The sequence below is a fragment of the Nomascus leucogenys genome, chromosome 1a (genome assembly GCF_006542625.1).
Source record: "Nomascus leucogenys isolate Asia chromosome 1a, Asia_NLE_v1, whole genome shotgun sequence".
Lineage (NCBI taxonomy): Eukaryota > Metazoa > Chordata > Mammalia > Primates > Hylobatidae > Nomascus > Nomascus leucogenys.
Window position 1 is genome coordinate 90,972,860 of NC_044381.1, and position 27,824 is coordinate 91,000,683.

General features: G+C 37.3%; 1 protein-coding gene across 2 annotated transcripts in view; it reads left to right on the top strand.

Moving 5' to 3' along the window:
* Positions 1–27,824, top strand: part of NUBPL (nucleotide binding protein like) — a 254,576-nt gene that overhangs the window by 203,916 nt on the left and 22,836 nt on the right. For both annotated transcript variants that reach the window (XM_003263684.3, XM_030813147.1), the window contains one exon: positions 15,097–15,182. In XM_003263684.3, coding sequence (XP_003263732.1) covers positions 15,097–15,182 — 86 coding nt within the window. The remainder of the gene's footprint in view (positions 1–15,096; positions 15,183–27,824) is intronic.

Consider the following 27,824-nt stretch of genomic DNA (forward strand, 5'->3'; position numbering starts at 1 on the left):
ACCTATGAGTGGCGGTGTTTGGTTTTCTGTCATTGCGATAGTTTGCTCTGAATGATGGTTTCCAGTTTCATCCTTGTCGCTACACAGGACATGAACTCATCCTTTTTTAGAGCTGCATAGTATTCCACGGTGTATATGTGCCTCATTTTCTTAATCCAGTCTATCACTGATGGACATTTGGGTTGGTTCCAAGTCTTTGCTATTGTGAATAGTGCCGCAGTAAACATACGTGTACATGTGTCTTTAGAGCAGCATGCTTTATAATCCTTTGGGTATATACCCAGTAATGAGATGGCTGGGTCCAATGGTATTTCTAGTTTTAGATCCTTGAGGAATCGCCACACTGTCTTCCACAATGGTTGACTAGTTTACAGTCCCACCAGCAGTGTAAAAGCATTCCTACTTCTCTACATCCTCTCCAGCATCTGTTGTTTCCTGACTTTTTAATGATTGCCGTTCTAACTGGTGTGAGGCGGTATCTCATTGTGGTTTTGATTTGCATTTCTCTGATGACCAGTGATGATGAGCATTTTTTCATGTGTCTGTTGGCTGCATAAATGTCTTCTTTTGAAAAGTGTCTGTTCATATCCTTTGCCCACTTTTTGATGGGGTTGTTTGTTTTTTTCTTGTAAATTTGCTTAAGTTCTTTGTAGATTCTGGATATTAGCCCTTTGTCAGATGAGTAGATTGCAAAAATTTTCTCCCATTTTGTAGGTTGCCTGTTCACTCTGCTGATAGTTTCTTTTGCTGTGCAGGAGCTCTTTAGTTTAATTAGATCTCATTTGTCTATTTTGCCTTTTGTTGCCATTGCTTTTGGTGTTTTAGTCATGAAGTCCTTGCCTGTGCATATGTCCTCAATGGCATTGCCTAGGTTTTCTTCTAGGGTTTTTACGGTTTTAGGTCTAACATTTAAGTCTTTAATCCATCTTGAATTAATTCTTGTATAAGGTGTAAGGAAGGGATCCAGTTTCAGCTTTTTACGTATGGCTAGCCAGTTTTCCCAGCACCATTTATTAAATAGGGAATCCTTTCCCCATTTCTTGTTTTTGTCAAGTTTGTCAAAGATCAGATGGTTGTAGATGTGTGGTGTTATTTCTGAGGGCTCTGTTCTGTTCCATTGGTCTATATCTCTGTTTTCTTACCAGTACCATGCTGTTTTGGTTACTGTATGCTTGTACTACAGTTTGAAGTCAGGTAGCGTGATGGCTCCAGCTTTGTTCTTTTGGCTTAGGATTGTCTTGGCAATGCAGGCTCTTTTATGGTTCCATATGAATGTTGAAGTAATTTTTTCCAATTCTGTGAAGAAAGTCATTGGTAGCTTGATGGGGATGGCATTGAATCTATAAATTGCCTTGGGCAGTATGGCCATTTTCACGATATTGATTCTTCCTATCCATGAGCATGGAATGTTCTTCCATTTGTTTCTGTCTTCTTTTATTTCGTTGAGCAGTGGTTTGTAGTTCTCCTTGAAGAGATCCTTCACATCCCTGTAAGTGGGATTCCTAGGTATTTTATTCTCTTTGAAGCAATTGTGAATGGGAGTTCACTCATGATTTGGCTCTCTGTTTGTCTGTTATTGTTGTATACGAATGCTTGTGATTTTTGCACATTGATTTTGTATCCTGAGACTTTGCTAAAGTTGTTTATCAACTTAAGGAGATTTTGGGCTGAGACGATGGGGTTTTCTAGATATACAATCATGTCATCTGCAAACAGGGACAATTTGACTTCCTCTTTTCCTAATTGAATACCCTTCATTTCTTTCTCTTGCCTGATTGCACTGGCCAGAACTTCCAACACTGTTGAATAGGAGTGGTGAGAGAGGGCATCCCTGTCTTGTGCCAGTTTGAAAGGGAATGCTTCCAGTTTTTGCCCATTCAGTATGATATTGGCTGTGGGTTTGTCATAGATAGCTCTTATTATTTTGAGATATGTTCCATCAATACCTAGTTTATTGAGAGTTTTTGGCATGAAGTGCTGTTGAATTTTGTCAAAGGCCTTTTCTGCATCTATTGAGATAATCACGTGGTTTTTCTCTTTCGTTCTGTTTATGTGATGGATTATGTTTATTGATTTGTGTATGTTGAACCAGCCTTGCATCCCAGGGATGAATCCAACTTGATCTTGGTGGACAAGCTTTTTGATGTGTTGCTGGATTCGGTTTGCCAGTATTTTACTGAAGATTTTCGTATCGATGTTCATCAGGGATATTGGTCTAAAATTCTCTTTTTTTGTTTTGTCTCTGCCAGGTTTTGGTATCAGGATGATGCTGGCCTCATAAAATGAGTTAGGGAGGATTCCCTCTTTTTCTGGTGATGGGAATAGTTTCAGAAGAAATGGTACCAGCTGCTCTTTGTACCTCTGGTAGAATTTGGCTATGAATCTTTCTGGTCCTGGACTTTTTTTGATTGGTAGGCTATTAATTATTGCCTCAATTTCAGAGCCTGTTATTGGCTATTCAGAGATTCAGCTTCTTCCTTGTTTAGTCTTGGGAGGGTGTATGTGTCCAGGAATTTATCCATTTCTTCTAGATTTTCTAGTTTATTTGTGTAGAGGTGTTTATAGTATTCTCTGATGGTAGTTTGTATTTCTATGGGATCGGTGGTGATATCACCTTTGTCATTTTTTATTGTGTCTTTTGACCCTTCTCCTTTTCTTCTTTATTAGTCTTGCTAGTGGTCTATCAATTTTGTTGATCTTTTCAAAAAACCAGCTCCTGGATTCATTGATTTTTTGAAGGGTTTTTTGTGTCTCCATCTCCTTCAGTTCTGCTCTGATCTTAGTTATTTTTTGCCTTCTGCTAGTTTTTGAATGTGTTTGCTCTTGCTTCTCTAGTTCTTTTGATTGTGATGTTAGGGTGTCGATTTTAGATCTTTCTTGGTTTCTCCTGTGGGCATTTAGTTCTATAAATTTCCCTCTAAACACCACTTTAGCTGTGTCCCGGAGATTCTGGTATGTTGTGTCTTTGTTCTCATTGGTTTCAAAGAACTTTTTTATTTCTGCCTTAATTTCATTATTTACCCAGTAGTCATTCAGGAGCAGGTTGTTCAGTTTCCATGTAGTTGTGCGGTTTTGAGTGAGTTTCTTAATCCTGAGTTCTAATTTGATTGCACTGTGGTCTGAGAGACAGTTTGTTATGATTTCCATTCTTTTGCATTTGCTCAGGAGTGTTTTACTTCCAATTGCTAACTAGAATAACCAGTTTAGAGAAGAACATAAATGACCTGATGGAGCTGAAAAACAGCACGAGAACTTTGTGAAGCATACACAGGTATCAATAGCTTAATCGATCAAGCAGAAGAAAGAATATCAGAGATGGAAGATCAACTTAATGAAATAAAGCATGAAGACAAAATTAGAGAAAAAAGAATGAAAAAGAATGAACAAAGCCTCCCAGAAACAAGGGACTCTGTAAAAAGACCAAACCTATGTTTGACTGGTGTACCTGAAAGTGACTGTGAGAATGAAACCAAGTTGAAAAACACTGTTCAGGTTATTATCCAGGAGAATTTTCCTTCCCCAACCTAACAAGACAGCCCAATGTTCAAATTCAGGAAATACAGAGAACAGCACAAAGATACTCCTTGAGAAGAGCAACCCCAAGACACATAATCTTCAGATTCACCAAGGTTGAAATGAAGGAAAAAATGTTAAGGGCAGCCAGAGAGAAAGGTCGGGTTACCCACAAAGGGAAGCCCATCACACTAACAGCTGATCTCTGCAGAAACCCTATAAGCCAGAAGAGAGTGGTAGCCAATACTCAACATTCTTAAAGAAAGGAATTTTCAACCCAGAATTTCATATGCAGCCAAACTAAGCTTCATAAGCAAAGCAAAAGAGAAATAAAATCCTTTATAGACAAGCATCCAGGCCTGCCTTACAAAAGCTCCTGAAGGAAGCAGTAAATATGGAAAGGAAAACTGGTACCAGCCACTGCAAAAACATACCAAGTTGAAAAGACCATCGACACTATGAAGAAACTGCATCAACTAATGGGCAAAATAACCAGCTGGCATCATAATGACAGGATCAAATTCACGGATAACAATATTAACCTTAAATGTAAATGGGGTAAATGCCCCAATTAAAAGACGCAGACTGTCAAATCAGATAAAGAGTCAAGACCCATCAGTATGCTGTATTCAGGAGACCCATTTCATGTGCAGAGACACACATAGGCTCAAAATAAAGGGATGGAGGAATATTTACCAAGAAAATAAAAAGAAAAAAAGGGAAAAAAGCATGGGTTGCAATCCTAGTCTCTGATAAAACAGACTTTAAGCCAACAAAGATCTAAAAAGACAAAGAAGGGCATTACATAGTGGTAAAGGGATCAATGCAACAAGAAGAGCTAACTAGCCTAAATATATATGCACCCAATAAAGGAGCACCCAGATTCATGTAGAGACCTACAAAGAGACTTAGACTCCCACACAATAATAGTGGGAGACTTTAACACCTCACTGTCAATATCAGACAGAACAACATGACAGAAAATTAGCAAGGTTATTCAGGACTTGAACTCAGCCTGGACCAAGTGGACGTAATAGACATCTACAGAACTCTCCACCCCAAGTCAACAGAATATACGTTCTTCTTGGCACCACATCGCACTTACTCAAAGTTGGATTATTAACCTTCCAAAGTGCACATGCTGTCTCTCACCAGTAACTTTTTCTCTTCTTCATCAATTAGGATGATTTAGAACACCAGTAATGTTGATATAGCATTGTTTCCACCTATTATTGTTTAATTCTTTTTTCCACAGTTGATATAGTTTTCTTTTTTTCTTTTTTGAGATGGAGTCTCGCACTGTTGCCCAGGCTGGACTGCAGTCCAGTGTGATCTCGGCTAATTGCAAGCTCCACCTCCTGGGTTCACGCCATTCTTCTGCCTCAGCCTCCCATGTAGCTGGGACTACAGGCACTGGCCACCACTCCCAGCTAATGTTTTGTATTTTAGTAGAGGTAGGGTTTCACCATGTTAGCCAGGATGGTCTCGATCTCCTGACCTCATGATCCGCCCGCCTCAGCCTCCCAAAGTGCTGGGATTACAGGCGTGAGCCACTGTGCCCAGCCAATTGATATAATTTTCTGTAGGAAGATTTGTTTCTGAAGTGAGCAAAATAATGATTCATTTCTAAATTAATAAAACATTCTCTTTGTGACTGTAATCACTTGTATAGTCTGTTGGAAAGCAGCAAGAGGTCAAAAGAGTGACTCATCCAAGAATTATTTCTATTTCCTGTTGAAACACTGTCTGTGAGTACATTTGAGGTGAATTTACCTTTTAAATTATGTTTCTTTCTGCTGATACTAATATTGGTAGGTAATCCTTGATCTTACAGCAAATAATATTTAAAACTCAGGAATTTTGGGGGTGGCAGGAGAAAGACAGAGGAGAGCTAAAAAATACCAATGCCAATCTACTTTATAGTTAATAGAAAATTATATTTGGTATTGTTTTTGTTAAACATCAGATGTTGAATGATTATTTTCTTTTGATGCAAGTATATTTCTAAATAAAGGAGAATCAGTAGCACTAAATATTAAGAGCAGCGTGAACATTAAAAATAGTTAATTTTTTAAGTCTTATTTGACTTTATATTGATGTGCTCATAATCGTAAGGTATTGAATTATTTCTCCAGCTATAACCCTGAGCAGGTTTTGTTGCACATGTCTATTAGGCTCCAGCACTGAAGTTCTCAATCAAGCAAGAGAATTAGATACAGTCTATGCCCTGGGGACTAGAATGCATAGTTGAGTTGTTCCACACTGGTATAATTATGATCAGTCTAACATCTGGAATCATCAGTTTTAAATGTTTAACTACTCTGAACTCTGACCCAAATCCACATATGCAGTCATAAATAGATTTTCCTCTTAATAGGAGAATTGACAATTAATATTCTAAATAATTATTTTGTAAAATGTTTACATATTAATTTGCTAGAATCTGCCAGACAATTAACCTTTTATAGTAAATCTCAGCTGATAAGAAGCCTTTTAAAAGGATTACAAGTTGTAAATTAGCATTTTTTTATTTTATTATTTTTTTTTGAGACGGAGTCTCGCCCTGTCGCCCAGGCTGGAGTGCAGTGGCTCAATCTCGGCTCACTGCAAGCTCCACCTCCTGGGCTCATGCCATTCTCTCGGCTCACTGCAAGCTCCACCTCCTGGGCTCATGCCATTCTCCCGCCTCAGCCTCCCAAGTAGCTGGGACTACAGGCACCCGCCAAGACGCCCGGCTAATTTTTTGTATTTTTTAGTAGAGACGGGGTTTCACCGTGTTAGCCAGGATGGTCTCCATCTCCTGACCTTGTGATCCGCCCGCCTCGGCCTCCCAAAGTGCTGGGATTACAGGTGTGAGTCACCGTGCCTGGCTGTGAATTAGCATTTAAACAATATTTTTAATCGTTTAGAGTTAGACATTTACTTTAGAAAATGGACAGAGAATTCTTGGCCAGGTGTGGTGGCTCACGCCTGTTATCCCAGGACTTTAGGAGGCTGAGGCGGGCAGATCATGAGGTCAGGAGATCGAGACCATCCTGGCTAACACGGTGAAACCCCATCTCTACTAAAAATACAAAAAATTACCCGGACGTGGTGGCAGGCACCTGTAGTCCCAGCTGCTCGGGAGGCTGAGGCAGGAGAATGGCATGAACCCGGGAGGCGGAGCTTGCAATGAGCCGAGATTGAGCCACTGCACTCCAGCCTGGGCAACAGAGCGAGACTCCGTCTCAAAAAAAAAAAAAAGAAAGAAAAAATATTGATAGAGAATTCTTGATGGGCTTCTTGAGATAGGCATTTTTCCCTCAGAAAATAATTCAATTTCTTGCAAACTAAACTTTATTTTTTGTGCTGTTGACACTTCCTTACAGTCAGTAGAGAGAACACAAGTTTTCTATGAGTCCCTTCATCACAAACTGAAGTGACATCATTAATGATGGTATAAAGGGAGAAAACTCCAGACTAATTCATATTGGCTTATGTTTCTGGGAAAAATTTAAATTTAACAGGTAGAAAGCCAAGAATTATAAAGATGAAATGTAATATCAGGTTTCAGAGACCATCTGTTAAGTTGAATGATACAGTAACAAGAATAAATTGACATAATTCCTTTAAAATTTAAAAATCTGGGGCTGTGCACAGTGGTGCACGCCTGTTATCCTAGCACATTGGGAGGCAGAGATGGGTGGATCACCTGAGGTCAGGAGTTAGAGACCAGCCTGACAAATAAGGTGAAAACCCGTCTCTACCAAAAATACAAAAATTAGCTGGGCATGGTGGTGGGCGCCTGTAATCCCAGCTACTCAGGAGGCTGAGGCAGGAGAATTGCTTGAATCTGTGAGGCGGAGGTTGCAGTGAGACGAGATCGTGCCATTGCACTCCAGCCTGGGTGACAGAGCAAGACTCTGTCTCAAAAAAAAAAGGCCCGGCGCATTGTCTGGTGCCTGTAATCCCAGCACTTTGGGAGGCTGAGGTGGGTGGATCACCTGAGGTCAGGGGTTCAAGACCAGCCTGACCAACATGGAGAAATCCCATCTCTAATAAATAAATACAAAAATTAGCTGGGTATGGTGGCGCATGCCTGTAATCCCAGCTACTCTGGAGGCTGAGACAGGAGAATTGCTTGAACCCTGGAGGCGGAGGTTGCGGTCAACTGAGATTGTGCCATTGCACTCCAGCCTGGGCAACAAGAGCGAAACTCCACCTCAAAAATAAATAAATAAATAAATTAATTAATTAAAATTTAAAAATCTGGGCTGTCAAAGCAAAAATGGACAAATGGGATCACATCACGTTAAAAAGCTTCTGCACATTAAAGGAAGCATAGAAGTGAAGAAAGGACCCGGAAATGGGAGAAAATATTTGCAAACTACCCAACTGACAAAGGATTTATAACCAGAATATATAAGGAGCTCCAACAAGTCTATAGGAAAAAAATATAACAGTCCCGTTTAAAAATTGGCAAAAGATCTGAATAGACATTTGTGAAAAGAAGTCATACAATGGCAAACAGACATATGAAAGGGTGCTCAGAATCATTGATAATCAGAGAAATTCAAATCAAAACTACAAAGAGATATCATCTCACCCCGGTTAAAATGGCTTGTGTCCAAAGTCAGGCAATAACAAATGCTGGCAAGGATGTGAGGAAAAGGGGACCCTTGTTACTGTTGGTAGGAATGTAAATTAGTACAACCACTATCGAGAACAGTTTAGAGGTTCCTCAAAAAACTAAAAATAGAGCTACCATATGATTGAGCAGTCCTATTGCTGGGTATGCACCCAAAAGAAAGGAAATCAGTATGTCAAAGAGATATCTGTACTCCCGTGTTTATTGCAGCAGTGTTCACAATAGCCAAGATTTGAAAGCAACCTAAGTGTCCATCAACAGATGAATGGTTAAAGAAAATACGTTATTTATACACAATGGAGTACAATTTAGCCATAAAAAGAATGAGATCCTGTCATTTGCAACAACATGGATGGAACTGGATGCCATTATGTTAAGTGAAATAAGCCTGGCCAGAAAGACGAACATTGCATGTTCTCACTTATTTGTGGGATCTAAAATTAAAACAATTGAACTTATGGACAGAGAGAGTAGATGATAGTTACCTGAGGTGGGGAAGGGTAGTGGGGTCGGGAGGAGATGGCAGTAGCTAATGGGTACAAAAAAAATAGAAAGAATGAATAAGACCTAGTATTTGACAGCACAACAGGGTGACTATAGTCAATAGTAACTTAATTGTACATTTTAAAATATCTAAAAGTTTAATTGTATTGGTTATAACACAAAAGATAAATGCTTGAGGGGATGGATACCCCATTTTACATGATGTGGTTATTACACATTGCATGCCTGTATCAAAACATCTCATGGACCCCTTAAATATATATACCTACTATGTACTCACAAAAATTAAAATAAAATTTAAAATAAAAATCTAGATTATGCTAGATTATGGACTAAATTTAATTTTACTGGAGGTCATGTTGTTTATGCATTATTTTCTTATCATAAAATTTGAAGTTCATTCTAGGGCTATCTGAAATGATTACTTATATGTTATACGAAACTTATATACTATACTAAACTTTGATGTACTGTGCAGCAAAAGAGGTAGTGATTTATGCGTGAGCCAGTTATGTTTCTGTCTTCTTCAACAAGGATTAGAAATTTTTTTTTTCAGGGCAAAACCCAGAGGCTGATTGTATTGTGGTTAAGGACTTAATCATTAATTAAGAACACGTATTCCAGCAAAATACCCCATATATTTCTACAAATCGCAGACAAAAAAATTTTACATCAAAAAAAATCTTCTATAAATATAGTTCCACGAAATGTTTACATGCTTCATGAGCATTTGACAGGACATGGAAGATGATCATTGTCCTTGTCAAATGTTGTTGTTAATTTGTTCGAATGGTGCTATTCAGACTATTCTGCAAAGAAACCCAAATGGCATAGATGCTTATTTGTGCTACCGTGTTAAGGTTAATTAAGCACAGAGAAAACCAAGCCAGTTTAATCCCCCTCTCTAGTATCTTATAATAATGTCCCTGAACATTTTTATAAAACTTTTATTTATTTATTTTTTATTATTATTATACTTTAGGTTTTAGGGTACATGTGCACAATGTGCAGGTTTGTTACATATGTATCCATGTGCCATGTTGTTTTGCTGCACCCATTAACTCGTCATTTAACATTAGGTATATCTCCTAATGCTCTCCCAACCCCCCTCCCCCCACCCCACAACAGTCCCCGGAGTGTGATGTTCCCCTTCCTGTGTCCATGAGTTCTCATTGTTCAGTTCCCACCTATGAGTGAGAACATGCGGTGTTTGGTTTTTTGTCCTTGCGATACTTTACTGAGAATGATGGTTTCCAGTTTCATCCATGTCCCTACAAAGGACATGAACTCATCATTTTTTATGGCTGCATAGTATTCCATGGTGTCTATGTGACGCATTTTCTTAATCCAGTCTATCGTTGTTGGACATTTGGGTTGGTTCCAACTCTTTGCTATTGTGAATAGTGCCACAATAAACATACGTGTGCATGTGTCTTTATAGCAGCATGATTTATAGTCCTTTGGGTATATACCCAGTAATGGGATGGCTGGGTCAAATGGTATTTCTAGTTCTAGATCCCTGAGGAATCGCCACACTGACTTCCACAATGGTTGAACTAGTTTACAGTCCCACCAACAGTGTAAAAGTGTTCCTATTTCTCCACATCCTGTCCAGCACCTGTTGTTTCCTGACTTTTTAATGATGGCCATTCTAACTGGTGTGAGATGGTATCTCACTGTGGTTTTGATTTGCATTTCTCTGATGGCCAGTGATGATGAGCATTTTTTCATATGTTTTTTGGCTGCATAAATGTCTTCTTTTGAGAAGTGTCTGTTCATGTCCTTTGCCCACTTTTTGATGGGGTTGTTTGTTTTTTTTCCTGTAAATTTATTTGAGTTCATTGTAGATTCTGGATATTAGCCCTTTGTCAGATGAGTAGGTTGTGAAAATTTTCTCCCATTTTGTAGGTTGCCTGTTCACTCTGATGGTAGTTTCTTTTGCTGTGCAGAAGCTCTTTAGTTTAATTAGATCCCATTTGTCAATGTTGGCTTTTGTTGCCATTGCTTTTGGTGTTTTAGACATGAAGTCCTTGCCCACGCCTATGTCCTGAATGGTATTGCCTAGGTTTTCTTGTAGGATTTTAATGGTTTTAGGTCTAACATGTAAGTCTTTAATCCATCTTGAATTAATTTTTGTATAAGGTGTAAGGAAGGGATCCAGTTTCAGCTTTCTACATATGGCTAGCCAGTTTTCCCAGCACCATTTATTAAATAGGGAATCCTTTCCCCATTTCTTGTTTTTGTCAGGTTTGTCAAAGATCAGATAGTTGTAGATATGTGGCATTATTTCTGATATCCAGGAATTGAACTCAGCGCTGCACAAAGTGGACCTAATAGACATCTACAGAACTCTCCACCCCAAATCAACAGAATATACACTTTTTTCAGCACCACACCACACCTATTCCAAAATTGACCACATAGTTGGAAGTAAAGTTCTCCTCAGCAAATGTAAAAGAACAAAAATTATAACAAACGGTCTCTCAGACCACAGTGCAATCAAACTAAAACTCAGGATTAAGAAACTTACTCAAAACCGCTCAACTACATGGAAACTGAACAACCTGCTCCTGAATGACTATTGGGTACATAATGAAATGAAGGCAGAAATAAAGATGTTCTTTGAAACCAGTGAGAACAAAGACACAACATACCAGAATCTCTGGGACACATTCAAAGCAGTGTGTAGAGGGAAATTTATAGCACTAAATGCCCGCAAGGGAAAGCAGGAAAGATCCAAAATTGACACCCTAACATCACAATTAAAAGAACTAGAAAAGCAAGAGCAAACACATTCAAAAGCTAGCAGAAGGCTAGAAATAACTAAAACTTTTATTTTTTTAATATAACAGCTGTTTAAGTTAAATAGGGTCTATGGAAATAGATTCATTTTATAAAGGAGTTAATTGAGATCTATTGAGACTTAGTTAGTTATTTAAGGTTATATATTATATTAAGTCTGTCATCAAAACCAGAATCTGGAGCTCTTGACTCCTAGTTCAAGAAGTTGCCAACTTAAAGTTTATGCTGAAGTAATCTAGGGGAGATGATTCTGAAAATATAAGAACATTGTTTAAATTGCTGATCTTTTGTTAAGTGCCTATTTTGTGCAAAATATTATGTCATTACTTTTGTTTGATAAAAAGATGAAAAACATCATAACTGCCCTTGAAGCTATATTGTGTAATGGTGATACAAATAGTAGACAAAAAGTATTTAAAACAGTAACATGTTTATATCATAGGAAAGCTAAGAATACTTTTTAGAGCCAATGCAGTAGAGAACACCCTACATACTAATATATAGTGAAGGAGAAGATTTGGAGGAAATAGCCAAAGAGATTCCTCTGCTTATGTGGAAGAGAATAGCTCTGAGACTGAGGGCTAATACCCCTTAAATAAGATTACTAGGGCAGTTAAGTTGAGCAGAGGTAGTTCTAAAAGCTATTTATAGTTAAGATGTAATGCTAAATAGTGTAATCATAGAGATAGCTGAGTCCTTGGAAACCATCTAGTGCAGGCACTAGTTTTACAGTTAAAGAAACTGAGACTCAGAGTGATTCTTAGTTATTTGTTTGAAGTTAGTTATACAGCTGGATACAGCCAGAGCTAGAATTTGGTCCCTTCCAAATTACTGGATATGAAAAAAACTAGGAAACAGATTAATAACAGAATCTGGAAGGTGGCAAATTCTGGAAATGTATTGGAGGTATAGAGTGTAATTTTTGCCGAGATGTGATTTCCGTCAGTCTTTGCAAGAGGGGAAAGAGAAGTGTTAATTTTTGGTTTCTTGGGCAAAGTAAATCAAAATAGAAGGCTGTAGTGATTCATGGAACAGTTTGAAAAGTAGGATGAGCTACCTGATAGCCTTTAGGAAAATGACCTTCCCAGCAACGTCTAAGGCATTTTATTAATAACAATAATATATGTAATAATAATGATATTAACAGTGACAGCTATCATTTATTGAATGTTAGGCATCATGTCAAGTGTCTGTGTATAGTAGTTTATTTAATTATTTTAGTCCTGTGACCTAAGTATTTCCATGCCATTTTGTAGATGAAGAAACAAAAACTCTGAAAGGTTAAGTCATTATCTAGTCACACAGGTGGTCAGCTATAGAATCAAATTTTGAATCCTGATCTCTTTGAATTCTAAAAATAGTGTATCTCAAACTTGAGTAATGAATAGGCCCTTCTTCTAAAGGAAAAATAATCTTTCTGCACCCCATACTGACTTATTTTTATTATAAGATTACTTAACTAGGTATAAACACAAATTTCTTAAGTTTATAGCTCATATTATGTAGTTTAAAAATTAAATACAAGCAAAACTTACAAAATCAGTAAAGTTCAAATTTATGACGTTAATTTAATGTAAAAGATGTTTTTTCCTGAAATGAAGATGCTGATTGCAAGATGAATTTACAGCTAACTACTACTGTATAGGTTCTTTTGAGTTTGGCATGCCCATACTGCCAGTGCTTTGTGATAACTTAGTTCTCCCACCACTTTTCTCTATTTGAACTTCTTCAAAATATCCCTTCAGGCAATACTGTCTAGTATCATTTGACCTTCAGTTGGTGTAATCAGTTATTTATTGTTAATCTTGCCTCTGTTTTCATTAGTTGTGTCCGCCACTTGATACTAATTTAACAGTTTGGGGCTCTGAATTGTCATAGCATTCTGTATTTAATTATAAGGTGATGGTCAGCCATGTGATCTATATTATGTTTATGTTAATTATTTTTTAGGTTATCATCTAGAGGGAACCACAAAATTAAAAAAAAAATTCACAGACTCGGCCAATCTTAACCAGGCGCTTGTTGTTTTGACCTAAAGAAAAATTGTACCGTACTTTCTCTTGAAACTTTGTACCCTAGTACTACCTGGTTTCTGTAGGGTAGTAGTGGAGATCCAGAAAATTTGCCATCTCCATCCACTTCAGTTCAGGCCTCTACCATTTTGCATCTGAATTTCTGCCACAGCCCTCAGTTTTATTCCCACCAAACTGCTTTCCACAGTGTGAGTTTTTAAGAATATAAACTTCTAGGTCTCAGCCTAAGAATCACCTCTTTCTGGACACTTTTCTCCATTGCTTCTCCTATGTCTAGCTTCCCCTTCCATCTGTCATACTTCACCATTTTCTCTCCTAGATTGAATTAGTTAGCTTTTCTTCCTATTTCTTCTTTATAACTCTATAACACCCTGTGCACACCTCTGTTATAATGCTTAGCATATTGTATTGTAATCCTTATTTTTTCAGTCTTCCAAGTAGAATATTCACAACTTCTTCTTCCTCCTCCTCCTCCTCTTCTTTTCTTCTTCTTTCTTCTCCTCCCCCTTGTTCTCCTTCTCCTCCTCCTTAGCATATTGTATCGTAATGCTTAATTTTTCAGTCTCCCAAGTAGACTATTAACAACCTCCTCCTCCTCCTCATCTTCCTCTTCTCCTCCTCCTCCTCCCGTTTCTCCTTTCCTTTCCTTTCCTTTTTCCTTTTCCTTTTTCCTCTCTCTTTCTTTCATTCTTTCTTCATCTTCCTCTTTTTCCTCTCCATCATCTTCTTCGTTGTCATCTTCTTTGTCATCTTCTTTTTTCTTCTTCCTCTTCCTTTTTCTTTTTCTTTCTTCATTTCTTCTCCTCCTCCTCCTTTCTTCTTCTTGTTTCTTCTTTCTTCTTTTTTCTTCCTTTTTTTTTGAGATGGGGTCTCACTGTATTGCCCAGGCTGGTCTTGGACTTCTGGGCTTAAGTGATCCGTCTGCCTCAGCCTCCCAAGTAGTTGGGATTACAGGCACATGCCACCATGCCTGGCTATTGGACTGTTAATTTGAAAGTAAAGCCTACCTCGTGCATCTGTATAACTAGCACATTATCTGAATGGGAAGAAAGTTCCACTGACAGAGTTATGATCCTGAATCACTGATTAGTCAGTTGCGATTTTTATTTTATTTAATTTTTTGTTTTGAGGTGAAGTCTTGCTCTGTCACCCAGGCTGGAAGGCAGTGGTGTGATCTCGGCTCACTGCAACCTCTGTCTCCCAGGTTCAAGTGATTCTTCTGCCTCAGCCTCCCAAGTAGCTGGGATTACAGGCACGAGCCACTATGTCTGGCTAATTTTTGTATTTTTAGTAGAGACAGGGTTTCACCATGTTAGCCAGGCTGGTCTCGAACTCCTGACCCCAAACGATCTGCCCACCTCGGCCTCCCAAAATGCTGGGATTATAGGCGTGAGCCACCATGCCCAGCCCAGTTGTGATTTTAGAAGTGAGGATTCAAAGGTAGGCCAAAACATAGTCGACATTTTCTTGTCTTTCTCATTGATGTGTGTAAAATATATATGAATGACCTAAATAGTTAATGTAATAGAGTATTTGTGTATGTAAGCAACATAATGTTGGAAGTAATTTCTCCATAGAGAATTAAAAGATAATAGTATTTTGTTTATCTTTGGCTAGGTGCTGTGATTGTCTCCACTCCCCAGGATGTCGCATTGATGGATGCACACAAGGGTGCTGAGATGTTTCGCAGAGTCCACGTGCCCGTAAGCATTTACAGCTTCACTGTGAAGAATATAAAACTCCTCTAACTGAAGAAGCAAGTCATTGAAAAATACAGTTGAAGTTTTAATTTAGTCCTGTGCAGAAGTCTTTATGAAAGTCCTAGTTTATCATTATGGTTACTTTAAAAACACACTTATAGGTACAAACATGTCTATACATGATATTAATCCAGAAGAATTGTAAAACACCCTTTAGGTAAGAGTTTTCTATAGAAGTACTACTTCTCTCATGCTTGCAGCTATCACTGACAAAAAAAAATTACAAGTGTGTTTTAGGAAATCATTTAGATAGATAGACTTGAATAGATCACTTATGGGGAAACAGATGAAAAAAAAGATTACTTTTTTCCTTCTGCCTCCTACAGTTCAACTCATTTATAGCTCACCTTCTTCTAGGAGGCACTTCAGGATTTTCTGCCGAATTTGGTGGAATGAAAGTTAAAAATAAGATAAAAATAGACAAAATAATTAAAGTTAGATGGGGTCAGAAGTGAAGTCAGTAAACAAATTGCGTGCTATTAAGAAACTTAAATACATGCTAGGGGTGTACCATGACTTTTCTAGCATCCAAAGGAAAAGAAAAATAGTACCATTATAAAATTGTGCATTTCTACAAAGTTAAAAAAACAAAACAAAACTGGATGCTCAAAAGAGACAGAGCTGAGACCAGAGAGAAATATCTTCCCTAGGTTCTTAGAAAGAAGAACCTGTGTATATAATGAACACACTCTCATCACCTTCTTTACAGTAAATACAGGGTTCTTCCTTCTAGTGTGCCTCAACAAAAGCAGGTGGAATTGTGCTGGAGTACAATTTAAAGCAAACATTTCGGTACAGTGCCAACATGATGCCTCTCTGTGGCTGGCTAGCTAGTGGCCTTGCTTAATTCAAAGACAGATTTTAGAGCATATACATCAGAGCTTTTTAACTTCAGTCTGTAGATTAGCTTCAGGAGTCTCATGATTTTTCTCTCCCTCACCTCCAACAGCCCTAAATTGTATGCCTACATGTATTTGTTTTGGTATGGAACAAATTATAACGTTTATCATATTCTTCAGTTAGACCATGACACAGGATAAGATCCAGTAATGTATTTGAATGAATGGACTTGAAGGGAAGCTTTCATAAATGTTTATCTCTCAGAGGGCTTCTGAAAAGTATAAAATAGTGTAGTAGAATGGTTGAGGTGAATTTCCTCAAGTACCTCTTCTCCCTTGCCAGTTAGCACAGTGCTGTGGGTATTGGCAAGCTGAGGAACTCTGGGTTGGATTGACATGTTCTCGTGAAAATCGAGGAGGCTGATAAGGAAGGTGCCTGTATGCTTACCTTCCAGGTGGTCCAAGGGTTTTTCACTAGCGGGTTTATAATTGTAATCAGCAAGTAGTTTAGGGCCAGTGTTCTATGTCATGAACTTTAGGTTGGAAAATTTTTAAAACAATGATAACCAAATGCCTGCCTCACACAGAAAACTCTCTCTAAAGCACCTAATTTGAGCAGTGTTACTTTGTATTATGCCCTCTAAGACAAACTAGACACAAGTAATGCCTACCCAGATAACTAAATAAGGTTACTTATTATATGGGATTTTAAAATATAAATCAGTAAAAAGTTAGAAGGTTATCTACCAAAAATTATGACATTGACTTAAGTAATCTATAATCCTTCTTTCTGGCAGAAATTAGATAACAGTGCCAATTGTCTGTTAAGATCACTCCAAAGTCAGGATAATAGCCATTCCATTTGCACATAATTGAATGCTTAACTTCTCATTCTGTAAGATGAGAGTTGAGGGTGTCTAGCTCACTCAAAAACATAAATTAAAACTTTGAAGAAAAAGTTTTAAACAGAGCAGGAGCAAGACCTTTTTAAAATGTTACCCCCTATAAATTATCATTTTGTATATCAAAATGCCATTTCAACTGACACTGTCATTTAAGGTGACTGGCTATGGAGAAAGTCCTACATGGACTTTGCTAGTTAGGACTCTAATGACCGTAGTTGCCAAATTCAGCATATGTTATTTTTCAGTCCCTATGTAAACCTGTATACCTGTAAACCTGGATACTTAATCTCATACTGTTCTGACACATTTTTTCCTAGATTCTAAGGCAGAGGGTTGGACAGATAATCCTTATGGAACATAACAGAGAGGAAAAGGGATGGTCACTAAGTCCAGGTTAGGCTATTGCTAGGCGGATGCCACTGAAGGATAAACGTTGAGGATATTAGCAAGGAAGTATTATGAGGAAGTGTTCCGAATGAAGGCTGATGGACTGCATAAAGCTCATAGGACTACTTCAGGGATCAGTTAGAAGGTGAAAGAGCTGTTTGGGATCAGAAAGTTGATGTTAGAGTATAAGTTTGCCAAGTTAGAGCAGTTCTGGATCATGGCAAGGTCCAGGATGTTGTCTTGGGTTTGTAGGACTTAGTAGGAGTAGAAATGAAAGTCATTGGAACTGTGTAATTCTTCCAAGTTGAAATTTATAGTTCTTTCCTCTGGCCTTTTGGACATCTTCCTGTATCTTTATTACAGCTCTCTTTTTTTTTCCACCCTACATTTAAATTATTTGCCTTCTAAATTACAAACATTTTTTAAAAGAGATATAAGGTCTTAATCATCTCTTAAACCTGCAGAACAAGATAGGTATTCAGTAATGTTTGCAAGTGAATGAGTAAGAACTTTCCAGCAATAAGCTCTGTGAACAATTGGGCAATCATGATTAGCTACATTGTAAAGAAGGTCTGGGCTATGAGTGGGAAGTGGATTTGATGACCTCCGAGATCCCTCTGGGCCTTAAGAGCCCCAGAGCCAAAGTAATAGTAAAGCATTTGAAATTAGTAAGTGTTTTATAAATACAAAAAAAGATGTTATGCTTTGTTTATACTACTTTATTCCATTTCTTCCCCTTGGTTTTTAGTGCTGCTCTCTGTTTTTCCTCCATTTGACGTGCATTAGTTACCATGGAAACAATGATGTCATTGGAATTCATAGGTATGGATAGAGTTTAGTAATGTCTACAAGAACATATTGAAGTTAATTTAAATGATTTCTTAAAACTCAAGGCTTAGATAGGGGAAGTAGGAGAAGAGATGAGCTATTAAATTCTCTATTCTCTGCCTGAAATGATAGCAACTATGCCAAATCCTTAATTATCTCAGTATTTGTAGGTAGACTGTTTTTTTAAACAAAATAAAAATTTTCAGTCTTATACATTTTTAATAATGAGTAATTTATGCGTTGTGTCATTCTCATTTTTCTTGCCTTCTTATATGTGGGAGTACCAGGCACCCTGATTTGGAGCCCTTCTCCTACCATTTGAACTTCTGGTGTCGAAGGGATTTCACTATATACCCCTTCCTTCTTTGATAATCTCATTCCCTGCTACTGAAAAGTAAATTAAAGTATATTTATTCTCTTACTCCTTCGGCACATAAGGGATCACTTAGTTACTTTTAATTCAACAAATGTGATTAATTTATTTTTCCACAAATCTATATTTATTGATATTTAGTGTCTTCTGTAAGCAAAGTGCTGTAATAAACTTCCATTAGTGGTTTAGAAAAAAATAAAGAGGATGAAGCCTCTTTCTTCAAGTACTTTATCATCCTGTAGACTAACTCTATTTTGATGCAAAGGCCCTAAATTCTGAGATGCAGGAAAACACTTTTTCTTTCAGGCTATCAGGGATGACTTTATGGAAAAGCCATGATTATTTTTTCCATGCCCCTGTAATTTTACACATCCTGGTCCTTTGCCTGATAAGCCACGGCCAATTTAGGGAACGTATGTATTCATTTTTAACATCTCTGCTCAGACATTATTTCCTCTAGAGAAAGCTTTTCCCAGTATGCCAGGACAAGTTAATACTCCTGTCTCAGATCTACTTACACATATATTTAGTTTGGTTCTTATTCCACTACAGGTTTACCTGTCAGTCTTCACAGAAGAATGCAAGTTTTGGACAGCAAGCAAACATGTTTTAAACATTCTTAAATGCATAGTTACCTGGCATATAGCAGGCAGGATACTTTGATCTGGGATGTAATGCCATCCACATCTGCTGTACCCTTTACCCCAGCTCATAGGCTACTCTGCCTTGCTTTCTCTGTGCCACAGCCAAACTGGTCTTCTTTCACTTCTTTGAAGTTTCCTCACACCATTTTTCTCCTCAGGACCCTTACCGTGCTTTTTCCCTACTGGAGAACATTTTAACCTCACTTTTCACCTGTTAACTCCTTTTTATACTTTGGTACTTAGATTAAACAAAAGGCTTTTCTCAAGGAGAGGTGTCCTAATCCTTTTTTTTTTTTTTTTTTTTGAGACAGAGTCTCACTCTGTCACCCAGGCTGAAGTGCAGTGGTGTGATCTCAGCTCACTGCAACCCCTGCCTCCTGGGTTCAAGCAATTCTCCTGCCTCAGCCTCCCCAGTAGCTGGGATTACAGGCACCCGCCACCATGCCCAGCTTATTTTTGTATTTTAGTAGAGATGGGGTTTCACCATGTTGGCCAGGCTGGTCTCAAACTCCTGACCTCAAGCAATCCACCCGCCTTGGTCTCCCAAAGTGCTGGGATTACAGACGTGAGCCACCATGCCCAGCCTGCCCTAACCCTTTTATGAGCTTTTTTTATTTTATGATCCAATTACACTCTATTACTCCTTTTGTAACTGTTTTCACATTTGTCAGTACTTTCACATTTGCATACTATACTATACTATACTATACTATACTATACTATACTATACTATACTATACTATACTATACTCACAGTATAAGCTCTATGACCACCTGTCTCTCGCTGTGCCTGGAAGATGTAGTTTCTCACTAAATATATACTGAGTGAATGAGTGGAGTAGGATTTTCATAGGCATATCTAGGGACTAGGGAGGGACAGAATTCAGTCTTGAAAGAATCAGGAATACACAAGTTGTGTTCAGGATTGTTCAGTTTGTCTATAGTTGAGGTAGTTATGCATTGGTTTATTGCCAGGTTTGGTAGAGCCCTAAACAGTAGGCTAAGAAATTTGTACTTTCCTCTTAAGATTATAAGAGGAGTTCATAAAGAATGCTGGATGGGAAGTAGACATCATTAGGATAGAGCTTTACAAAGTTTTAATCTGGTAGAGATGAATAAAAAGAATAGGAGCTAGGAAACACAGAGGAAGTAAGGGAACATTTGTAATGATCACAGTTATTCATGCTGCAGATTGTGACCCACCAACAGGTCGTGAAATTGATACAGAAAGAGATGTAACCAAAAATGCTTAAACCATGTCAGAGTAAATTGCTCTTAGGAAGACAGTCTTATTTCACAAAGATTTGGTCTCGAGTATAAATACACATATGTGTGTATTGTGTGTTTCTTCCTCATGTAACAGTACTATTATAGTAGATGAACAGATAAGCAGAGTGGCCTTCTTCCATGTAGTCAAGATGTAAAATATTTCTTTTATCAGTAAGACAGTTTGAAAAGTTGGAAAAACATGGTGTAGGTGATAGGCAGTAAGGGGCTTAATTAGAATAATGCCAGTGAAAATGGAAGGGGAAATGAATGTAATTGACATTTTGAAGGAAGAATTGACAATCTTGGGAATCGATTGTATAGGGTAGGAGAGTTAGAACAAAAAAGGCAGAAATCAAAAGAATTTTGAGAGTTATGATGCCATTAATAAATCTACCAGGAGCTGCTTTGTAGCTCAGGTAGACAACAAACTAGAAATAAGAGGTTAGGTACTCAGTCACAAATCTCTGCCCTTCTTCTCTATGAGTGTTGTGATTTAATAGTGTTTGTCAAGGAAGAAACTGGTAAAGATACTGACAAGAGAAATACTCTTTAAAAAATTTCTTATATACAGATTTTTATTACCACTTAGAGAACTATATTTTTGATATTCTTTTGTGGTTTCAAATTAAATTGCTTTCCAAATTTTCTTATAATTTTTTAGATGATAGGAAACTACTTGCAGAGGCATTTTTGCATGGTAGTGAAGAGCATGAGCCGAGGAGTTTGAATTGCAGATCCCAGCTCTGCCACTTTGTGACTGTATGACCTGACTTATTTATTCTATGCCTTAGTTTTCTCAATCATCATATGGGAATCATAGTAATATTTTCCTCAGGAGGTTAAGATGAGAAATAAACAAGATAATGCATATAAATGGCTTAAGTACAGTTTTTGGCAGTCTAAGCACTCAATGTTTATATAATGTTATATAATTAATTTTTTCTTATAATTACTTTTTAGAATGTTATGAAACAGATAAATTTACAGATTTTTATGTATTTTACCTGGGTATTTTAACTAATCCCTTTATTTGGTAATAAGAATTTGGGGCTGGGCGTGGTGGTTCATGCCTGTAATCCCAGCACTTTGTGAGGCCAAGGCAGGAGTACTGGTTGAGGCTAGAAGTTGAAGACCAGCTTAGGCAACATATTGAGACCCCTGTCTCTTCAAAAGAATAAAAAATTAGCCGAGTATGGTGGCATGCAACTGTAGTCCAAGCTACTCAAGAGGCTGAGGTGGCAGGATCGCTTGAGCCTGGGGAAGGTCTAGGCTGCAGTGAACTGTGATCATGTCAGTACACTCCAGCCTGAGTGTTAGAGTGAGACCTTGTCTCAAAAAAAAAAAAAAATTAATTAGAATTTTAAACACTACAGTTCTTTGAGATTTCTTTATTCCTTGAGTATATTCATTGAGCCATTTACATTATCTTCATATAGATTTATTAAGTTGCTATATTATTTTGAATCTAAAATTCTGCATTATTTGAAATTTATATCATTTAAGGAAGGCTAATTGCTGTTACAAGTAGACCCAAAAATATATAATGATACAAATACAATGGGAGTTTCTTTCTTGCTCATGTAACAGTACTATTACAGTAGATGAACAGGTGAGCAGAGTAGCCTTCTTCCATGCAGTCTTTCAGACTGTTGGAGCCTCTGTCATTTTCAGTTGTGACTTCTAAAATTATGTTAGGAGCCATCTTAATTCTAGCCAGCCACAAGGAAAGAGAATACAGAGGCATGTACCTACCTTGGAGATTTTTATGGGCCAGACCTAGATGTGATACACATACTTCTACGCACATTCTACTAGCTAAAATCAGTCACATGACCACATGTGTCATATTTTTCAAGAAGCCCAAGAAATATCGATTAGTTGTGTGCTGAGGAAGATGAGATCATGAATTTTGGTGAGCAGCTAGCAGTCTATACCACATTTGACCTGGAAACAAATATATAGATTAAATCCTAATATAGATCACTGAACTGATTTATTTCCTAATAAATAATTCTGAAAATTGTGTAACTATTTTAGTCTTATGAATATTTATTTTATAAAAGAGATAGAAATTCTACCTTTCCTGTGGTTTTTCTGCTAAAAACAAAAAACAGAGACAATCCTACTGTGATCTGGAACTTTTTTTTTTTTTTTTTGAGACAGAGTCTTGCTCTGTCGCCAGGCTGGAGTGCAGTGGTGTGATCTTGGCTCACTGCAACCTCCACTTCCTGGGTTCAAGCAATTCTTCTGCCTCAGCCTCCTGAGTAGCTGGGACTACAGGCACGTGCCACCACGCCTGGCTAATTTTTGTATTTTTAGTAGAGACGGGGTTTCACCGTGTTAGCCAGGATGGTCTCGATCTTCTGACTTCGTGATCTGCCCACCTCGGCCTCCCAAAGTGCTGGGATTACAGGCATGAGCCACCACGCCTGGCCAGTCTGGAACTTTTTAGTATTTATTTGTAAAGGTTAAGGATTATATTGTCTTCTTAGAAAAATTAGATGAGCTTTATTACCTTTATAAGACTGGATAGCATTCTGCATCTCAGCCATAATTATTTCTCAGAGACTAGAGATATATGCTCATTTGTGTCTTTCCCCAGGCTCTCTCAGAAGTCTATGTATGCTTTGAACTAGAATGCTGTTCTATGTGATTTACATAAATTAAACTCATCTCTCACAACAACCCTGTGAAATACAGAATATCATTTCCCCCATTTTGCACATGAGGAAATGTGGTTGAGAGAAGTTAAATAACTTACTTAAGAATATCTATTTGTTTAGTGGGTCATCTGGGCTCTGATCCAAGAAGTCAGCTTTCCAGAGCCTGTATTCTTAACTGCAGTTTCTGTGGATACTCCAGAGTTGAGTTTTAGCACTGTGGACATCATGGACTATCACAGGGTGACATATTCTAGGGTATAAGAGGGTTCTTCATCAAATTTGCTTATTATTGGGGTTCTGATTATTAAGGTAGACAAGTGAAGCCAGAGGAAACCGGTGGATTGAAAATGGGGAGGAGTTAAGGAGCCACAGGTTCTGTTGACAGTCAAGGAGGTATCATGTGGGCCATAAGGGGAAGGAGAGTTCCACGTCCAGGATCTAGGAGAAAGGAATGAAGCCCAAGATTTGACGGCAGCACTGAGTGGTAAGGATGGCTGAAATCAGGCCTGCCCTATAACTGTGCTCTTAATTACTATGCTATATTGCTCAACTTTATTGACTCATTATTATTTTAAGCCACCTAATTCCATGCACAAAAGTCTCTATCTAGTTGTCGTCTTGTTTGGTGACTTCCTTATACAAACCAGTCACTCAGATAGTTTGAATTTTGGCTTTGTCATTTACTAACTGTGTGACCTTGAGCAAATAATTTAGCTTCAGAGTTTCCTTCCATGATATAGGGATGATAATACCCATCTCATTGGTCACTGTGGCAGTGAAGCATGATTATATTTACATTACTTAGCATAGCCTTAGCACACGGTACGGTAAAGGGTAGCTCTGAAGGTTTTTGATACGGTGGTAGACGATAGAGATCATTATAAATCTTTGTTTTCAAGATTAAGAATTCAGGGCATAGAGAAATTGAGTTGCACCTCATGGACCCACAACTATTTAGTTGGTCGCTGAAAGGAGCATGGACACAGGCCTCCCCATTCATTGTTCTTTCCATGTCAAATGACTATTTCTGAAAGAGAAAACAAGAACACCTGTCTCATTTTTAAAAATTGTAACATCTGTGCACGTGCTTCAAGGAGTATACCAAAAACTGGTTCGAGTCTAACAAAGAACTGAGAAGCAGTTATGAATCTAATCTATTTCAGTTATTATCATTCATTATTTAACAATGAATTTTTCCTCCTCACTTTTTCTTAAATCATGGCTTTTAATGCTTGTGACAGGTTCCAACCGGCAAGCATTTAACCTGATTGTAACCTGGATAAATTGGATTATATAGTAGCTTAAAAATCTTGCTTGTTACTTACCTGTATCTGGGTTTAAAATGCCAAAAAGAAATTAAAATTGGAGCCTTTTGGGCCTCCTTAATTCAGACAGATTTAGACAGAAAAATCCAATATTCAGAGCAATGTTGATACTTCAAGAGAACCAATTTTTAAAAAGTTAAGAAAAGAAGTGCCCTTCTGAGCCAGTGATGGATTGGAATACTGCAAAAATCACACGCAAAAAGGTTGTGGTGGCTGATGGTAGCCAGGCATGTAGTATTTGCTTTCTTTCAGTAAAAGTGGCTGAGATAAAAAGAAAAAAGGACCTTATGCTTTGATGAGACATTAAAAAATGATTGAGCATGCTTACAGCTGTATCTCAGTGGTATTATGTAAATTAAGCTATAGCAAAGCATCTGTTTTCTAATGTTTCTGCTATTAAAGGATATATACAATAGCTCTACAATAAATACAAACAGCTTAACAGTATATGAAGTATTCACAAGATGTAAGGCTTATTTGGTGGGGAAGACATCATAATGGACTTGAATTCTTTCCTATTTAACAGAGAAGAATTTTTAATGAACAAAACTGTAATATGGATATTCTAATGTTCTTACTGCACTAGTTGCCCCCATTCAAAACCTCCTTGATTATGGAGGATTGCTGTTAAGTGAACTTGAGCAGTGGTTTCTAAGCTTTTTAATACCCAAGGGTTTCTTTTAAATTGTCCCCCAGCTAACCCTATGTTTTGAAAGAATTGTTTGCCACTGTTTGCATTTGTTAATTAATGACTGATGTGTTCTCTTTTTTAATAAATCAAAGATAGAATATATAAATAATATGTATGTATATCTATATATAGATATAACTATATCTCTATATGTGCATACAGAGAGAGACATACACAGAGTTATATATATATAACTGTTGTATGAGCTCTGCACAGAATGAGATAACCATAAAAGAGGATTATCACATTTGGCTGATGTAGTTTCAAGTAAAAGCACAGAAACTTGGTACTTTATCTGTTTTGTATATTTTTAAAGTGTTTTATTTATGTTCAATTTTTAAAAATATTCATAATAGGCCAGGTGCAGAGGCTGAGGTGGGAGGATTTCTTGAAGCCAGGAGTTAAAGACCAGCCTTGGCAACATACTAAGACCTTGTTTCTATGAAAAATAAAAAACTAGCTGAGTGTGCTGGCGTGCATCTGTAGTCTCAGCTACTTAGGAGGCTGAGGCAAGAAGATCGCCTGAGCCCGGGAGTTGCAGTTTGTTTGAGGCTTCAGTGAGCCATGATCACACCACTGCATTCCAGCCTGAGCAGCAGAGTGAGACCCTGTTTCAAAAAAAAACAAAAATTCATTATAAATCACGGAACCTGATAAAATATTTTTTTGCATCTTTAGACCCTTAAAAGATTAGGTAGGAGAACTACAAAAATAGCTTTTACAGTCAGGCTTTAATTTTCTAGAGCAGCACTGTCCAATGGAAATATAAACTGTGGAAATATGATCCACAAATGTAGTTTTAAAATTTTTAGTAGCCATATTTTAAATAGTAAAAAAAGATGAAGTTAATTTTAATAATACGTGTACCACAGTTTATTCAAAATATTATCATTTCAACATGAAAACCACATAAAAATTATTGAGGATCAACCAAAAAGGAATTGTATTTGAAAAACACTAGGAATTCTTACAATTCAGTAAGGGGAAGAAGACATATAATCAGTTGAAAAAATAGGCAAGAGACCTGAACAGGCACTTTATGGAAGAGGATATACAAATGACAAAAAAATGTAAAACATATAGTCAACTTTATTAATAATTATGGCAATGCAAATTAAAACCATAGTAGAAAAGATAGCTGGGCACAGACTCCAGAAGAATGAGGACAAACTGGAATGCAGCTGCACCTCCGAATCTTCCTTTCACCATCTCTGAACAAAGAAAACCAATAATGTGTAATGCCTAAGCCTTCATTTCCACCTTCCAGATCTCCCGCCACTTTACTTTTGGCAAACTTTAACCAGGAACCATGTAAGGAAGAGTCTAAGTAATTTGGTTCCCAGGATAAACAAGTAGACAGTTGAACAAGCCAGCACAATGAAGAGTCTACTACACACTCATCATATTTGCTAAAATGAAAAAAAACTGATGGTACCAAAGATCCAGGCTGTGGAATGGCTGGAATTCTCGTACATTGCTGGTGGTAGTATAAATTGATAGAACTTTATTTGGAAACTTTTGCTTCTTTAACGTATTAAGTTAAATACATATAACCTAATACCCAGCAAAAAAAAAAAAAAAAAAAGAGAGACATGTACAAAAACATTCACAGAAGCATTATTTACAGTAGCCAGAATCTGGAAACAACCCAAATGACCCAACAGGAGAATGGATATTTGTAATATAGTCCTTATAAAATCTTAGGACTCAATGAAAATAAATTACAGGTACATAGTTTAGCTGGATGAATCACTTGGACACAAAAATATATATTGCATGATTCCATTAGTATCAAATTCAAAACAACACAAAATTAATTTATGGTGTTAGAAAGCAGGTTAGTGAATACCTTTGGGAACGTGTTTGGAGGATATATAGGGAAACTTCTGGGGTGTTGGCAACATTTTATTTATTAACAGGGTCTTGGTAACATGGGCATACATTTTGGTGACTCCATTTTGCCATAAACTTAAGTACTTTTTTGTGTGTTCCTGATATACTTTGATGGAAAAGGTTAAAAATAAATAACTTGCAAACTTTAAAAATTATTCAGATATTTTACATTTTTTTTACTTGTACTAAGTCTTCAGTACTCAGAGTGTATTTTATCCTTATAACACATGTTAATTCAGACTAGCCACATTTCAAGTATTCAGTAGCCAGCCACACGTGACTAATGGCTACCCTATTGGGCATTGTGGGTCTATAACCCCACCATTTTAGAGCTTTTATGGAGTTAGACTTTATTTCAGCGCTTTTGTTGAAGTATTAATTAGGAAGAATAGGAGATTATTCCTCCCAAGGAACTCAATTTTACTGCTTTTGGTTTTATAGAATATTTTCTATTTAAAAACAGATGGTTGTTTTTATATGCAAGTTCACAAGATACCTAATATGTCATTGTTTTGGTTTTTTGTTCTTACTGCTTTATTACCATTCTTCTCATGACCACCTTTTTTAAAAGCAAACTTTTCACTGAAGCTGTGACATACATACATAAAAGGGCACAAATTATAGCTTAATGAATTTTTACAAAGTAAACATACCCATTGTTTGTATCCCAGAAATAGAACAATAGAGAGCCCAGAAATCATATATTTACAGTCAATTGATTTATGACAGAGGTGCCAAGAACACACAATGGAGAAAGGACAATTGCTT